Source organism: Aedes aegypti, chromosome 2, assembly GCF_002204515.2.
Source record: "Aedes aegypti strain LVP_AGWG chromosome 2, AaegL5.0 Primary Assembly, whole genome shotgun sequence".
Lineage (NCBI taxonomy): Eukaryota > Metazoa > Arthropoda > Insecta > Diptera > Culicidae > Aedes > Aedes aegypti.
In genome coordinates this window covers 270,966,206-270,985,336 of record NC_035108.1, presented here as the reverse complement: position 1 = coordinate 270,985,336, position 19,131 = coordinate 270,966,206, and the positions used below count along the sequence as shown (strand labels likewise).

The following is a 19,131-nucleotide window of genomic DNA, read 5'->3' as shown; positions in this document are numbered from 1 at the left end:
ATTATAAGGAATATAGAATAAATCTTGGAAATATTTTGAAATACTTCATTAGATTTGTCATTTTTGTAACAGCAAGTATTTCAGAACATGTTAATGTGATAGATTTAAGAACCTATTTGAGATTATGTACTCAATTTTAAGATACAGTTTAACTTCAATTGACAATAAAACAATAATCTTAGGCGCCGTCCACAAACTCCGTAACGCTCTATGGGAAGGGGGAGTAGGCTCAAGCGTTACGGCTGATACTTCTTCTTCTTCTACTTCTACTTGGAATTAACGTCCTCACTAGGACAGAGCCTACTTCACAGTGTCCTTATGAGCACTTCCATAGTTATTAACTGAGAGCTTTCTTTGTCTAAGTTGCCATTTTCGCATTCGTATATAGTGTGGCAGGTACGATTATACTCTATGCCCAGGGAAGTCAAGGGAATTTCCATTACGAAAAGATTCTGGACCGACAGGGAATCGAACCCAGACACCTTCAGCATGGCTTTGCTTTGTAGCCGCGGACTCTAGCCACTCGGCTAAGGAAGGCCCCAAAAAATGATACAAACAATGTGAACTTTGCATACCAAAAGCGTTACGCTGCCTTATAGAATTATAGAAAGTTTGTTAAATCATCTTTCAATATGATAAGAACCTAGATAAGGAAGCATTAAAATATTATTGTGCAGAGATCCCGCTCGTCGATATTTGTATAAGGAAATTTAATCATGACAAGTGCTGACACACTTCTAGTTTTGTGTAACACCCTCCGACCTACTGGCTTACGTTGCGTGTTTATAGTACTTCTAGAAGCACCTCACGCGTATCTTCCATCTCCTGTCCAGCCACATTACGCATGCCTACCTTAGCTTATAAAACGATCGCGTTATGGCTATCAATCATGTTGAGTAGATCAACACACTTTAAGAAGCGAACAACGGCAACAGTAGTAGATGCGATCAGCTGTGCTGTCTTCGCCACTACCGTCGATCGCCACAGAGGTTCAGTTTTCTAAAATGCTGGAATTAAAACAATATCCGAACAAGTTTCCAGTTAAGAACAAATTCAAATATTCATCTACAATATCAGATGGTTAAGAATACATACACAAATTCAATACAAAATTGTTGTTTTTTCATGTTTGGGCATCAAATAGATGCACTTGTCTAAACAATCCTAACTACTTTAGTTTTCTGCACAAGTTTTTCTTGGGAGGTAACTCGTTTTTACCTAGATTCAGTATTCTCTGATGCTATTGTTAACTCTATTAAATCAAAAACTATCATTGTAGGAATGTGTTTATGCAAGCAATGAAGGAACAGTTATTTCAAATCGAATACATTGCCACCCATCTCTGGCTGCAGAGATATCTTACTCAAACACTCTTTTATATCTAACGTATTTTTTTAATCTGAACCACTCTGCGTCGCCGTAGTCACCGTCGTCGTCATCATAATCGTCATGCTAAAAAGCTCGGGGTAATTATCGTCTGGCCGCGACAATCCAAGCGTTTCATTGTCAGTGTCGCATGGTGGATGACCTTTCGTCGCAGGCATTGCTGAACCCCTTGGGCTTCGTCGATCGAGGTTTCTGTTGTTGGTTGTTCCATACCGGGGAGTAGAACGAAGAATTTGTGTACCTAATGCGTTCTGACTTGGACCTACGAGTCCGACACGCACTGAGATTTCGACTTTCAGCTTGCAAGGGGCCTTGAAGGCGATCGAGCGCCAAGTTTGCTTTTCGAATTCCGTATCCGATGTATGGGCGTTGGAGTGTGGGCACCCTTGGTGTGGTTAGCCTTTGCCATGAAATCAATTTAAATTCTTGGACTATACAGTGTTAATAATTTAAAGAATTTTATAAAGATGGAAATTTATCTAATGTAGTTGTGGATTAAGTGTAGTATTATTTGGAAACTTTTTTGATTTTTTTTACTTACCTAAAAAAATCAAGATATTGGAAATATTTATCTAATTATATTTTGTTTATTCTATATCCTAAAGTGTAGAAGTTTTTCCATAGTGAATTCTGAACATTGTAACACCTCATAGTGTTTAGCATCATTTAAATACTGATAGATCTAAGGATAATGAGCCATAAATTGATTATGATAACACAGCGTAACAAAAATTACATTTTTGCCGTTCTCAGAAATGTTTGAGTCACAGTTTTTAGCTGCAGGTCACCGAAGTTGTATAAAACACTGTGTTATTGATGTTTACATGATATTTAAAGTATGATTTATCAAACTTTTTTGCGATCTAATCCATCAAGCATGTAATATAGAATTTTAACTTTTATTTTAGATATAATTTGGTTGAAATTGCACGATTAAATTCAGATTTATTCCATTATTCCTGCATGCAGTCGCCATATAAATATCTTTGTTTCTCGAATATTGCAAAATACAATACTTTTCGAAACCATCAAAAAATAACTTTTGAGCATTGAAAGTAGTATGAATTGTTATACATATGAAGTTTGAATTCTGTGTGTGCGAATAAATTGCCATACCGGCTGGCAAACTTGCATGCAAGTTGGTTGAAACAGCCAAATGTTAGCATTTCAACAGTCAATATTTCAATAAATAGACGTGCTATGATATAACGGCAATGGAGTCAGCAACTCTTAATTTAGTTAATAGTAGTAGGGAGACTTACGGCTTCGGCACCATTCGACTATTATTGGCAACCAGATTTTAAACGCCAAATACACAGTATTTTTCTATCAAAACACATCAATGGAAATATTCAGATGATTCTTTGTTCTGCCCGCTTCCCGCTGACGAGATTTCCGAGACTAAACAAACAATATCGCCAGAGATGTCATCAATTCAAGTGATTCTGAGCTGCCGAAGCGATTCACCAGCAGTTCTTATGGCAAAGTTGCCGAAGAGAGTGAGGCTGCTGACAATAGTCACACTAACAAAGGATGTTCGCAGCGCTGTAAAAACGTTTCCAAAAGCATTTTGATAAGTCTGTCGATGCCCGAATAAAAAATACAATACAAAAACAATATAACGTCTTGTAACAGTACCATTCAATATATTGAAAATACAATACAGTATATGTAAAATGACAATACAATTACAGTACAATATATTGTTTTGAACAGTTCACTGTATGGTATATGAGATTTTTGCAATATAATGTATGGGTGGTTAAGTATCGTAACAATACAAATATAGATATTTTCTCATACAAACATTTTGGAAATACAATACGATATAATGTTCATGTATTGTCTTGATTAGCAATTCGTGTATTGTTGTACAATACAAAAACAATTCAACGAACTGTATCATGGTTGCATTCGTCGTTATAGCTAATGTCAAGTGACTTCTAAAAAACTACTTATTTTAACTTTTTGAATATTTTTCACCCAACATTTCTTGCTTTCTGAACTTGTTTTGTTTATTTCTTTCAGCAAAGCTACATAGAAAAAACCAACAGTTGTTTTACGCGAAAATAGGAATTTGACCAAAATTGTAAGGTATAAAACCAATTAAAAACAATACAATGTTCTGTTACAACATATTATATTGTTTTTGAATTGTATATCCAAACAAGAATAATATTGCATCGACATTCAATTACAATACGCTGTATTGTATCCAATACGTTATATTGTACATTAATGGTTTATTCCATTCACTGAATGATACGTTTTTATCCGGGTGTGAATCGATAGAGGATTGAGCAATGCATACATGTAAACAGACAAACATTGAATTTGTCTGCTGATATCGGAGAAAATTACAAAAGAAGCACAGCATCGGCTTAGGCTGCCGAGAATACGTACACGGAGAAAATGAAGTACTCAAAAATGAGTTCATTCCACTCAATTAGAGGGGTTCGTTCGTTAACTTAATTTTGAGTTGATGAGGTAGAAGTTGTTTTCATTTGCAGCCTGTGAAAAAATACCTACTGGCTAAGTTCTTTTCACTTAACCGGCAGATCAAACAACTCAACTTCTAGTACTAGACCACTTACTCAAATTTGAGGTAACGCAAAAAGATTCGGTTTTTGGGTTGTTTTGCTCTTCGCTCTCTGACAACAATAGAAGGAGCGAATGAAATAGGGAGAGAAAAATAACTCAAAACTAAATTAAAAAATACTCAAACATGGGTTTTCCGTTTTCTCCGTGTAAGTTCCTCTATTTTGGTGCTTGAGATAAAAAAGTGTGCCGCAGGATAATTGTTTTTATTTTCTAAACGGTTTATTCTGCAAGAAGATTAAGGAATAAAAGTTCGAAATCACAGGGAAACAGGGGTTTACTACCTTTTCTTTGGAACAAGAATTTGGATTTTTTTTCTCTTTTTATTTTCTTTTTGTTCTATAGAATTTTATAAATGCAAAAATACATTAAAATTTTCAAAATGTTAGGGGGAGATCTCCCAGTACCAGACAGCACTCAATACCAGATACCGTCGAAAAATTCAGATATCGTGTTCAATCAATCAAGATGTGTCGTAGAAGAAAAGGAAGTTTCCATAGAGAGTAATGGTTGGGTATAATAAGACATCCTTGAAATATGCACGGTTTTTTGAAAAAAAAAGAACAGAGGTATTTGAAAACAGCTTAAAAGTTGACGTATCGCCTTAAATTGAATTTATTTAATAATGACATTAAATATGGAAAAATGATTTGGAACTCGTTATCATAATTGAAAACCATCATAATTTGGAAAGTTTAAATGTAGTTTGTACTATATTTGAACTATATATGGCCAAACTATAATTTTGGTCAAGCACCTCCTGTGTTTCAGTGAGTACTATGATGTCATAATCGGAGGACGATAAGTTTAAAAATAGTTCACGCGTTTTAGTTCGGATGCCTCTTACATTTTGATAATACAGTGTGAGGTATTTCAAAGTAGCACTGGATGGTTACGATGGGCAGCTTTTTAGATCAACGTGATGGACGACTGCGTTGACATCGCTTGACTGGTCAGGGCCTGGCTCGAAGTAGATGCTCCTGGATTGAGCACAGTCCACGTTTCATGTCCTTAGAGAACTATCGGTCTAATGAGCGTTTTGTACATCGTGCATTTGGTGCTGGAGTGTTTTTTTTTAACGCAGTTTCTTCTGGAGCCCATAGTAGGCAAGACTTCCACAGATGATGCTCCTTCGTATTTCACGACCTGAGAGAGAGGAGACAGCTAGCTTAGATTGCGAGCTCCCAAAAGTCATGGGAACCTGTCACCAACTGTCACTGGAAAATCGCACATTCGGAAGGCAGATTGCACGCTCAAAATTCAAGTAAACTAAATCGAAATTTCCTAGTGTTTTTCGATGATTTCAAATTTCAAAAAGTTGAATTACTAAATATATTTGTGAGTTGACAAACTGTTATTGATTCTTCTATATTCATACCCTTTTTAATAGTGGATACAATTTTGACCAGAATAAGTTCATTTGACCGTTGTGCACAACTCAAGAATAAAAGAAAGTGGTCAAAGAAGGCAAGAAGACAAGCCAACTGTCAGTGAGCTGTCTGCTAACCAGTGTCGTAAAAATTCAGCCGAATGATACCCGATCAGTGCGAAAACGAACAAAAACAAACTCCGCTAGCAAGAAGCCAATCTGACTTCGAGTGCGAATGCGACGAGAAAGAGAGTGGGTGCAACACACGCACACATTCAGTTTCACCCACTGTTGGAGTCATTTCAAAATTCAGTTTCACCTAGAGGCACTGAAATTGAAAATTGAATATAACAAATTACAAATGAATTTTATATTACTGGTGTAAGAAAACGGCAATGTGATGCCTCCAGTTGATGAATCATGATTGTCTTTTAATAAAAAAATACAACTTTTGCAATTTGCGGATGTTTTGTGGGGTATTCTGACGGAAATGATTTTTTTCACTAGTGAAATTGAATTTGAATGTCAGTAGTGGATGAGAATTAGTGTAGCAAAAGTAATTGAAAAACTGAATGCACGTTCTACCAGATTCGTGCATGTATTGTCAAACAAACATTCACACAAAGAAGAATTCAACGATGACGGAGCCTACTGAGGATCGGCGTTGTTGACTGTATATTGAAATATGCAGACACTGCTGCTAACGTTATTGTCGGTCGTCAGCAAAGATCCGACGTAGACGAACTCGTCAACCATCTCGAATGTATCCTCATCTATCGTGACATTGCTTCCTAGGCGGGCCCTGTCGCGCTCAGGCGGGTTTCAGGCGGGTGAACAAATCTGCCACCATTTTCAATTTTTTTCCAATAATGTCTTCCGCGAAGCAGACAAATTGACCGGATCTAGTGAAAATCATGTCTCGAATGTTAAGGCCGGCTCTCCGCATGACACCTTAAAGCGGAATATTGAGCATGAAAGTCCATCCTCTTGTCGTAGTCCCTGCCGAGATTCGAACAAACTGGAGTGTCCACCCGAGATCTTCTCGCAGTGTAGCACACTGTCCACCGTTGCTTTAATAAATCTTGTGAGCTTCCCGGGAAAGCTGTTCTCGTCCATGATCTTCAATAGCTCTACGAATAAAATCGCAATTTTTTGAATAGGTGGTGCGTAGGGACCTGGTACTCACGGCATTTCTGGAGGAATTGCCGCATGGAAAAGATCTGGTCCATTGTCGAGGAGGTGTGCTGGACGTTTAGAAGTAATCATACCATGTACCAGACCGGCGGCAACACACGTGAGCTGGGAACAGCTTTAATAGTGATGGGTGATGTGCAGCGAGATCGAGTGCTGGCCGATCAATGAGAGAATGTGCAAGTTAAGAATCAAAGGCCGATTCTTCAACATCAGTATAATTAACGTGCAAAGCCCACACTCCGGAAGCACTGATGATGACAAGGACGCATTTTACGCGCAGCTCGTACGCGAGTACGACCACTGCTCAAGCCACGACGTAAAGATCATCATAGTAGATTTGAAGGCTCAGGATGGCCAGAAAGAGGAGTTCAGACCGACGTTTGGAAAGTTCAGCGCCCACTGGCTGACGAACGAGAACGGCCTACGACTAATTGATTTTGCCGCCTCCAAGAATATGGCCATTCCTAGCACCTATTTACAGCACAGCCGCCCGTATCGGTACACCTGGAAATCACAGCAGCATACAGAATCGCAAATCAACCACGTTTTGATCGATGGATGGATGGATGGACTATCCGTCATCAACGATGGGTGGTACCGACGCCCGCCTCGGTACAATCTAGCGCCTCTGAAACAATTGGATGTCGCCAATGCGTACGCGCAGCATCTTGAGGGCAAGCTCAATAGGGCCCCCCTTGAGGGCAGTCAAAGCAGCAATTAACGGATCTCCGGAAGGCATTATCGGATATGTGGAACGGAGATCAAGAAACGATTTGTTCGACGAGGAGTGCCAGGAGGTTTTGGAGGAGAAGAATGCAGCGTGGGCTGCAATTCTGCAGCATGGTACGCGGCAAAACGTGGAACGATATAGACTGAAGCGGAAACAGCAAACCTGCCTATCCGGGACTAAAAGCGCTGCCTGGAAGAGGTGGAATGCCAAGAGATGGAGTTGCTGTACCGTTCCGCAAGAAACGCGGAAGTTCTATCACAAGCTCAACACATCCCGCAAAGGTCTCGTGCCGCGAGCTGAAATGTGCTGGAATAAAGATGGGAGCATCTTGACGGACGGACGCGAGGTGGTCCTTCAAAGCAGCTTTAAGCTCTCCTATGGTCGGTGACTCCACAGCTTGATTGTCATCATTAATGTTCATCCTGTTTTTCGCTACATTTCCATTATCACCGTTCAACAATCACTGAAAGTGCTTCTTGCACCTGGTAGCCATCGCCGTTATATCGGTCAGCAAATTCCCTCCACTATCATTGAATATGGTGGGCATTGGCTTGGTATTGTGCTGTGCGCCGTTGACCGTTGCATTAAAACTCCGCATATCGTTCTGGTAGGGGAAGGGGTGGTAAAATGAACACCTTAAGGAAATCATCTTGATTCTGATAGAAAAACGAGGAATTTGTTTAGTTCTATACCACAACATGAAAAACAGGGATGTTATATATAGCAGTGACACGAATTTAGACTAAAATAGCTGAATTTTCAGATATTTTTGTCACTAGCAAAAAAGGATGTAAATGTTCATTTTAGCTGCACTATGTGGGTAAAATGAACAGCTGTTGTTGGTAAAATGAACATCATGCAAAAAATGTGAGCAAAAACAAATTTTTCTGAAAATTTTTATTGCCTTACCGAAAATATATCGATTAATGATTGTAACCCATTCAAAAAGAATTCTAAAAGTATCAGATTTGACCTCATATCATAACGATATTCACCTCACTGAAAAACCTCAAGTCTTCCGAGCTAAAAGTTACGTCAGTTCTAATTCTCAAACGTGATTTTCTAAATTCTTAGTTTTTGTTGATATTTTCACTTCAATTGTCCTATGTATCAGAGTGTTCAATCTGATTTATGCTATAAATCGTCAGTGCGTGATAAAAATTCATCAAAATTTGTTTTTTCTCGATAAAATTCAAGGTGTTCATTTTACCACCCCTGTTCATTTTACCACCACTTCCCCTACATGCAATCTTGAGCTTCAGGTATCACACGTTTTTCGTTTTGCTTTTCATTTCTGCGGTGGATTCGCTTCTTTTCGGCTCTTGCTGACGGTCCTTCTCTGTTATGCCATCTCTGGAATCGGTCACAAGCATACGGCTTCTTAACGTATGTAACTCTCTGGCACTCTTTATCGAACCATTCGTTTCGTCTTCGTCGTTGACCGGTGCCAATCACTTCGCGCGGAGAGGGTCTCATAGGCTGTTGGCATCTGAACGTTGATTCTTACAAACAGTCGTTTAGCTGTTAGTGGTACTATGCAGCTACCTTATCAATCGACAAGCGTTGGATATTGAAGCGCAGCGTTCTGTTATCACTGAAACTCATGACGATGGATGATCCGAATCTGCCGGATCACGTAACGGAATGGAGGCTTTCCGTTTCAATAACTGATCGAAAGTAGCCTCCGAAGCCAAACCCTGAATTTTCAAGATCACAAATCTAGAGAACCGGACAATCGTTTGTGCTGAAACTTAACTGAAATTTAACTCACTGGTCATCACTAGCGAGTGAACAGCGAGTTAAATTTTCACAAACGGTTGTCTGGATCTCTAGATTTGTGCTCTTGGAAATTTTAGGTTTGGCTTCGATGCATCTTCACCTTAACGATCTGCGCATTGCCACCATTGTAGAATGGCTGAGCCTCCTATAGAGCGATTTAAAATTCATTGCCATTGCCATGCTCTCAGTTAATAACTGTGGAAGTGCTCATAAGAACACTAAGGTTAGAAGCAGGCTCTGTCCCAGTGAGGACGTAATGCCAAAAAGAAGAAGAAAAGTGTTACATGTTTTTAATTATGAATCGTGGTTTACGACTAACCAGCCGAGTGGAAGTTTAACAACTACCGAAAAGCTAAACATTACATATAATTTGCAATTGGATTAGATGGACAAATTGATTTGAAGATTTGCGAAAAAGTTACACGTCTTCTCAGTGAGAATCGAACTCACGGTAACGCGCCCCAACTAGAGATCGGGGAGTCGTGAGTTCGATTCTCACTGAGAAGACGTGTAACTTTTTCGCAAATCTTCACATCAATTTGTCCATCTAATCCAATTGCAAATTATATGTAATGTTTAGCTTTTCGGTAGTTGTTAATCAAAGTGTTGCCATGAAGGGAATATTATATGTGAAACGTGATAAAACAGAACGTGCCAAAATCGGAACGTGACCAAGACGAAACATATACACTGAGTAATTAAAAAGTCCCAACTTTATTAAATAATTGAAATTCATTCAAATCAACGTGAGTCATAAGGCTGATACAAATATTAAATTTCTTTTATGTCCGAGACCACTTGGAAGGTACGAGGGGGGGGGATAAAAATAAATAAGGAACTAAAAAAACAAAAATGAAAAAAAAAGTTATTTTTCGAATTTTTATTTTAACGATAATTATTAAACTTTTTTCAAACGTCCTCTGGATCATTATTTTACTTGTTTTTTTACTTTAAAAAATGATAAAAATCTAACTGATGTCAAAAAAATGATGAATATTTTTTTTTCTCCCCTTCAAAATTTTCGGATTTTTGAAGGGGGGGGGGGTGACATAAAAGAAAATTAATATTTGTATCAGCCTAATTATGTAAACACTAGTTTTGTCAGCTGTAGTGAAAATAAATGATCTTGACAAGCTACGTATAGCTACTTCTTATTTCTGAAAACAACATCGATAGAAACAGCCTTCTCAAAAAATAAATAAAACTACATTCGCAAGTTGTATTCCAGATTGTTTGATCAAGTGTGTTTTCTACAGCTAACTTTTCTACAAAGAACAAACTGGGTAATGTGAGTTAGCTTAAGTAAGTAAGGTGATTGATACCTAGAATTTCCTGTAATATTGGATTTACTGCTATTCAGTCGTGAGTCATAACGCTTAAAATGTAGGATTAGTATTAACCCTTCAATGATATTTCATTTCGCTAAAGGCAAATTTCTCGTTCCTATTATCATTGCAGCCCGCCAGAATCGATCGGCGCTGGGATTGAATGGCATATTCCTCTCAATGGGACTCTAATCTGGTCTTGATCAACCGCTGATTAGATTCTGCGCATGGACATCCTATAAAATTTATACAGAAGATGATTACGATGATGCACAGCTGAGTTGTTACGCTGGCGAGACGTAATTCCTGGGAATTGCATTTTAATTCTCAGTTTGCATACGCCTCGACTTGAGTGCGGAAGGTGTTGTGTTTTCGCCCAAGACGCCGAAGGAGCAGAAACAGCTTGATGAAATAATGCAAACTATCTATTAGCGGGTACTTGAGGGCTGCAGCAGCCAGCTTTATTCTGGGATACAGTGAAGTTAGACAGTAGTTCCGTGTCAATGTTCTGATAGAGTGCATATTGTTGCGCGAAAAAAATATCACAAATACACGAAGTGCAGTGTTAAATACAGATTGAAAAAGTGCCTCGAGATCTCATACAAATCGTGCAGGTTCTATGCAGCAGTAACTAAGGTTGTGAATTGATCAGTTAATTCCTGTGAATTTTGCTTCGAGTCATGGATATCACGTTCGACAACATCAACTACACCGTTTCGGTGGGCAAGAAAGGTAAGTTTGATTATAATAATAGATAGACAGAAACATGAAACTTAATCCGTTTCCTCTTTCCGTATTGTGTACATAAATAGGGTTACAGCATTTATCAACGAAATATTTTGAAACCCCTTAAAAAAGAGAAACACGTATCAAATCTTCATATTAACAAAAAAAAACATACGAAGATACAAAACATTTTTGTAATTTGCATGTGTAGATACGTGTACGCTTCTCATTCGTACATCAAACCACTCAAAAGCTAACAACGGTGTATTTTCGCCTCGAAATGACGCTGTTTTGACCACAAAATTGATTGCCTCGGTGAAGTTCAATGTCACTCCGGGGCAGTTAAGGCCGAAAAGAGCTTTTATCGTCGTTTTAATCTGTACGTCTTATTTTTATGACCGCCAACTATTGCCTACGTAGCCATTAGAAGCTGTTGAGACGCACTTTATGCTACAGGATCTAAGGCACACACTAGTTTAATCTTGTGGTTGGCATCTGCATCAGAACAACGAGATATGCGAATTTCTGGTTATTTACAAAGTTTTATGAGTTTCCTTGTTGTGTTCTGAAAACCACATGTAAAAAACCTAGATTGTGTTGGATTCGAGATAGTCTTGTATTAGATTTGGATTGGTTTTGAAATGTATTTGGAATAGATTCGGATAGAATTTGGATTAGATTCGGATAGAATTTGGATTAGATTCAGATTGAATTTGGATTAGATTCAGATTGGTTGGTTGGTTGGTTTGACTTTATTAACGAGATTTTTAGCCCTGGGCTAGTTCATCTCTTCCGAAGGAAGTCGTCACTATAACTTTTTACGTCATAAGTGACTATGTCGGGGATGAGATTCGATCCCAGGTCCTCGGCGTGAGAGGCGAGTGTTCTAACCACTACACCAGGCCCGTCCCCTAGATTCAGATTGAATTTGGATTGAATTTTTATTGGATTTGGATTGGATTTGGATTGGATTCGGATTGGATTTGGATTGGTTTTGGATTGGTTTTGGGATTGGATTTGGATTGGATTTGGATTGGATTTGGATTGGATTTGGATTTGGATTGGATTGGATTGGATTGGATTGGATTTGGATTGGATTTGGATTGGATTTGGATTGGATTTGGATTGGATTTGGATTGGATTTGGATTGGATTTGGATTGGATTTGGATTGGATTTGGATTGGATTTGGATTGGATTGGATTTGGATTGGATTTGGATTGGATTTGGATGGATTTGGATTGGATTTGGATTGGATTTGGATTGGATTTGGATTGGATTTGGATTGGATTTGGATTGGATTTGGATTGGATTTGGATTGGATTTGGATTGGATTTGGATTGGATTTGGATTGGATTTGGATTGGATTTGGATTGGAATTTGGATTGGATTTGGATTGGATTTGGATTGGATTTGGATTGGATTTGGATTGGATTTGGATTGGATTTGGATGGATTTGGATTGGATTTGGATTGGATTTGGATTGGATTTGGATTGGATTTGGATTGGATTTGGATTGGATTTGGATTGGATTTGGATTGGATTTGGATTGGATTTGGATTGGATTTGGATTGGATTGGATTTGGATTGGATTTGGATTGGATTTGGATTGGATTTGGATTGGATTGGATTGGATTTGGATGGATTTGGATTGGATTTGGATTGGATTTGGATTGGATTTGGATTGGATTTGGATTGGATTTGGATTGGATTTTGGATTGGATTTGGATTGGATTTGGATTGATTTGGATTGGATTTGGATTGGATTTGGATTGGATTTGGATTGGATTTGGATTGGATTTGGATTGGATTTGGATTGGATTTGATTGGATTTGGATTGGATTTGGATTGGATTTGGATTGGATTTGGATTGGATTTGGATTGGATTTGGATTGGATTTGGATTGGATTTGGATTGGATTTGGATTGGATTTGGATTGGATTTGGATTGGATTTGGATTGGATTTGGATTGGATTTGGATTGGATTTGGATTGGATTTGGATTGGATTTGGATTGGATTTGGATTGGATTTGGATTGGATTTGGATTGGATTTGGATTGGATTTGGATTGGATTTTTGGATTGGATTTTGGATTGGATTGTTGGATTGGATTTGGATTGGATTTGGATTGGATTTGGATTGGATTTGGATTGGATTTGGATTGGATTGGATTGGATTTGGATTGGATTTGGATTGGATTTGGATTGGATTTTGGATTGGATTTGGATTGGATTTGGATTGGATTGGATTGGATTTGGATTGGATTTGGATTGGATTTGGATTGGATTTGGATTGGATTTGGATTGGATTTGGATTGGATTTGGATTGGATTGGATTGGATTTGGATTGGATTTGGATTGGATTTGGATTGGATTTGGATTGGATTTGATTGGATTGGATTGGATTTGGATTGGATTTGGATTGGATTTGGATTGGATTTGGATTGGATTTGGATTGGATTTGGATTGGATTTGGATTGGATTTGGATTGGATTTGGATTGGATTTGGATTGGATTTGGATTGGATTTGGATTGGATTGGAATTGGATTGGATTTGGATTGGATTTGGATTGGATTTGGATTGGATTTGGATTGGATTTGGATTGGATTTGGATTGGATTTGGATTGGATTTGGATTGGATTTGGATTGGATTTGGATTGGATTTGGATTGGATTTGGATTGGATTTGGATTGGATTTGGATTGGATTTGGATTGGATTTGGATTGGATTTGGATTGGATTTGGATTGGATTTGGATTGGATTTGGATTGGATTTGGATTGGATTGATTGGATTGGATTTGGATTGGATTTGGATTGGATTTGGATTGGATTTGGATTGGATTTGGATTGGATTTGGATTGGATTTGGATTGGATTTGGATTGGATTTGGATTGGATTTGGATTGGATTGGATTGGATTTGGATTGGATTGGATTGATTTGGATTTGGATTTGGATTGGATTTGGATTGGATTTGGATTGGATTTGGATTGGATTTGGATTGGATTTGGATTGGATTTGGATTGGATTTGGATTGGATTTGGATTGGATTTGGATTGGATTTGGATTGGATTTGGATTGGATTTGGATTGGATTTGGATTGGATTTGGATTGGATTTGGATTGGATTTGGATTGGATTTGGATTGGATTTGGATTGGATTTGGATTGGATTTGGATTGGATTTGGATTGGATTTTGGATTGGATTTGGATTGGATTTGGATGGATTTGGATTGGATTGGATTTGGATTGGATTTGGATTGGATTTGGATTGGATTTGGATTGGATTTGGATTGGATTTGGATTGGATTTGGATTGGATTTGGATTGGATTTGGATTGGATTTGGATTGGATTGGATTGGATGGATTTGGATTGGATTTGGATTGGATTGGATTGGATTTGGATTGGATTTGGATTGGATTTGGATTGGATTTGGATTGGATTTGGATTGGATTTGGATTGGATTTGGATTGGATTTGGATTGGATTTGGATTGGATTTGGATTGGATTTGGATTGGATTTGGATTGGATTTGGATTGGATTTGGATTGGATTTGGATTGGATTTGGATTGGATTTGGATTGGATTTGGATTGGATTTGGATTGGATTTGGATTGGATTTGGATTGGATTTGGATTGGATTTGGATTGGATTTGGATTGGATTGGATTGGATTTGGATTGGATTTGGATTGGATTGGATTGGATTTGGATTGGATTTGGATTGGATTTGGATTGGATTTGGATTGGATTTGGATTGGATTTGGATTGGATTTGGATTGGATTTGGATTGGATTTGGATTGGATTTGGATTGGATTTGGATTGGATTTGGATTGGATTGGATTGGATTTGGATTGGATTTGGATTGGATTTGGATTGGATTTGGATTGGATTTGGATTGGATTTGGATTGGATTTGGATTGGATTTGGATTGGATTTGGATTGGATTTGGATTGGATTTGGATTGGATTTGGATTGGATTTGGATTGGATTTGGATTGGATTTGGATTGGATTTGGATTGGATTTGGATTGGATTTGATTGGATTTGGATTGGATGGATTTTGGATTGGTTGATTTGGATTGGATTTGGATTGGATTGGATTGGATTTGGATTGGATTTGGATTGGATTTGGATTGGATTTGGATTGGATTTGGATTGGATTTGGATTGGATTTGGATTGGATTTGGAATTGGATTTGGATTGGATTTGGATTGGATTTGGATTGGATTTGGATTGGATTTGGATTGGATTTGGATTGGATTTGGATTGGATTTGATTGGATTTGGATTGGATTTGGATTGGATTTGGATTGGATTTGGATTTTGGATTGGATTTGGATTGGATTTGGATTGGATTTGGATGGATTTGGATTGGATTTGGATTGGATTGGATTGGAATTTGGATTGGATTTGGATTGGATTTGGATTGGATTTGGATTGGATTTGGATTGGATTTGATTGGATTTGGATTGGATTTGGATTGGATTTGGGATTGGATTTGGATTGGATTGGGTTGGATTTGGATTGGATTTGGATTGGATTTGGATTTGGATTTGGATTGGATTTTGGATTGGATTTGGATTGGATTTGGGATTGGATTTTGGATTGGATTGGATTTGGATTGGATTTGGATTGGATTTTGGATTGGATTTGGATTGGATTTGGATTGGATTTGGATTGGATTTTGGATTGGATTTGGATTGGATTTGGATTGGATTTGGATTGGATTTGGATTGGATTTGGATTGGATTTTTGGATTGGATTTGGATTGGATTTGGATTGGATTTGGATTGGATTTGGATTGGATTTGGATTGGATTGGATTGGATTTGGATTGGATTTGGATTGGATTGATTTGGATTTGGATTGGATTTGGATTGGATTTGGATTGGATTTGGATTGGATTTGGATTGGATTTGGATTGGATTTGGATTGGATTTGGATTGGATTTGGATTGGATTGGATTGGATTTGATTGGATTTGGATTTGGATTGGATTGGATTTGGATTGGATTTGGATTGGATTTGGATTGGATTTGGATTGGATTTGGATTGGATTTGGATTGGATTTGGATTGAATTGGATTGGATTTGATTGGATTTTTGATTGGATTGGATTGGATTGGATTGGATTGGATTGGATTTGGATTGAATTTGGATTGGATTTGAATTGGATTTTGATTGGATTTGGATTGGATTTGGATTGGATTTGGATTGGATTTGGATTGAATTAGGATTGGATTAGGATTGGATTTGTGCAGTTAGTCCATCAAAGTTATGCCATTAGAGGTTAAAAATATTTTATTTCCATGATTTCCACTTATGAATAATATGATATTGAGAAAGTATCAAAAAAAATGTGTGGAAATATTGAACTGACCTTTTCACAAGTTGAAAAACTGCAAAGTGGTTTCGATTTACTTTATCGTAAGCGCGAATAATAGTCGTTCCATTCCGTTTCAAAGTGTAATTTTGTGAAAACGGTTATGGTTCGTCCACTTGTACACCAAGAATGCAATAAAACTCCAGTTTTTAATAAATAACTACAGTTTAATTGTTCAATTTGGACTTTTTTTTACCGAGATTGCATGGACGAATACGTTCCGAGCGAAACCTGATTAGTGCTCGACAGAGCCACGCCACATTACGATTCCAATTTCTTCCTATGAGTTAGTTATTTCAACGGACATCATCACTGAAGGATTTCATTCCAATTACGAAAACGAAATCTTTGGTTATGTTGTTGTCGCTGCATTGTGAGCAGCCGTGATTGTTTGGTCAAAAGGAATTTTGCTTATATGTTTGGGCTGTATTTTGATGGCACCAATGAATGTTAAAAGAAAAAATCTATATATTTCAACATGCTGAAGGAATGGAAGGAAATACCCGTAGATCTAGACATTGGAGTAGAACATTTTATCGTAACGTTGAAGTGATGTATTTTAACCACTCACTATATCACAGTGAGCCGTTACTTGTGAGACGAATCAAAACTGACTGCGACCAAAATAAAAATGGATAAGACGAATAGAGACGACAGTTAGTAATAATTTCATTGCATTATTTCCAATAAATGATTAAGATTTTTCAAAATCTTATTACACAACACAAGTGTTTTTATCACAAAAGTTATTCTGAAACTTCATTAAAAAGGTGTCGAATCTCGCAAAATAATTGTTCTCGGCTTAAGTAGGGAGAGTGCAAATCAATATTGTCATTATACGCTCGCCATGCTCGTTAGAATTATAACAACAATAGTATCACTGTCAATAATGAAGACAATTATTTCTAGCTCGTTTCAAATATCACCTTGCGTTGTTGATCTACCGCAGTTGAAGAAAGCCTACGTGACCCTGAAGTGAAGTCGAAGCGGCTGACACGGGGCTGATGATATTCAATTCCCGTCACGTTTTATGCCCTGAAACCTAAACAGGAAAACTTTGTTTCCACTTTTTGTTCGCGCAGTGTTGAAGCCTTCGTTTGTTCATCATATGGCGTTCACAAACCTGACCCCACACAATAATTTGTAGGTATTTAGATCTTTTTCCATATCGCATAGTAGAGCGAACTGCTTATATACTTATCAAGCTTCCGTTAGAACAGGGGCGTAAGTAACATGATCGATTTCTCTTCATCGATTCCCTCTTCTGCGCATATTGGTGACACGATGCAAATTTGATGATCAATGAAGAGAAATCGATCATTCGACTTACGCCCTTCTTCTTGCACAAGCTCGATATACTTTTTGTGACAATGTAGCTAGATATCGAGTGCGACTCAATAAATACAACTTATTTTCGGGCAGCCGCCTTCTTTCCAGTGAATTGTTGTTTTGTGAAGGAGATGTAATGAGCCAGAATATCCCACGCGTCATCTAATGAATGGGAGTATTTCGCTCCCCGGTGTAGATTGATTCGCCGTAATGACAGTAGCCACGATTTGAAGAGATGATGAGCACTTTTTTTGCTAACTATCCGGTTTCAGATTACCGATAGGCAGGTTTCAATAATTACACGGATCAATTAGGTTTGATGTGGTTTTTGTTGTGATAGCCGTACGCTCTAGTTTTTAAGCACTTAATTATAAGGTAGTTTGATGTTTTTCGTGTTAATTCATTTGTAATAACACACGTGAAACTCATAATCGTGACACGTGGGAACAACTCAGGAAAACAAAATTGTAGGCGATTGAACCTTTCAAAGCTGATTCGTTAGCAATATCTGAAAAACTCGTTATATTATTTATTTTATATAAATTATGCCTCTTACAGCTCTTGATTACTTTTTCGAATAAGTATATAAAATTCAGTACGATTCAGAAAAATACGAATCTAGAGTATTTTTCTGAACCATACTGATTTTTATATACCTACTTATTCTAAAAAGTAATCAAGAGTTGTAAGAGGCATAATTTATAATAAACTAATAATATGATGATTGAAAAATAATTCCTAGAGCCTAACCAAACTTAATTTGCTATCCAAAGATTCGGTTCAAAGCATTTGATTGAGTCTGTTCATCCCTTCTGCCATTCAAACATGAATGCACGCAACTTGATATCTTATGCATGCCCTTCACTTAGAATTTTATTCAGCCAAATCGTTTCCAAAATCCTCGAGCACGGAAGCAGCTTTGAGTTTCAACAAGCTTCATGCTCTAATTATTAATTTCCATATATGTTGGGCACGATAGCACGTTTTCTTTAATCGGTGAGAAATTCTTCACCGCTAGCACCAATCAAGCGTTAACGAATAACTATCGCGCTTGGCGAGTCGGCTATCGCAGGGAAAGTAAAGATAAGTATGAAGTGTTAGTTGAAGTAAGAATTGTATTTAACTCAAGTTCAAATGTGTGATTCGTTCACTGGTTCACTTCATTAATAGTGTTCTGAACAAAACATTCCTCCCTAGTTTTCATCTTTTTTCTTCTTCTGTTTGGAGTTACGTCCTAACTGGGACATAACTTGCTTTTCAGCTCAGTGATTTTGTCAGCACTTCCACAGTTATTAACTGAGAGCTTCCTTTGCCAATTGA

The 19,131-nt window shown here is 37.7% G+C and overlaps 1 protein-coding gene across 3 annotated transcripts in view; it reads left to right on the top strand.

Annotated features, from left to right (window-relative positions):
* LOC5577780 (ATP-binding cassette sub-family G member 1) overlaps window positions 1–19,131 on the top strand; it is a 180,668-nt gene that overhangs the window by 42,478 nt on the left and 119,059 nt on the right. For all 3 annotated transcript variants that reach the window (XM_021845071.1, XM_021845072.1, XM_021845070.1), the window contains exon 2: window positions 10,515–11,113. In XM_021845071.1, coding sequence (XP_021700763.1) covers window positions 11,062–11,113 — 52 coding nt within the window. In that variant the 5' untranslated portion in view covers window positions 10,515–11,061. The remainder of the gene's footprint in view (window positions 1–10,514; window positions 11,114–19,131) is intronic.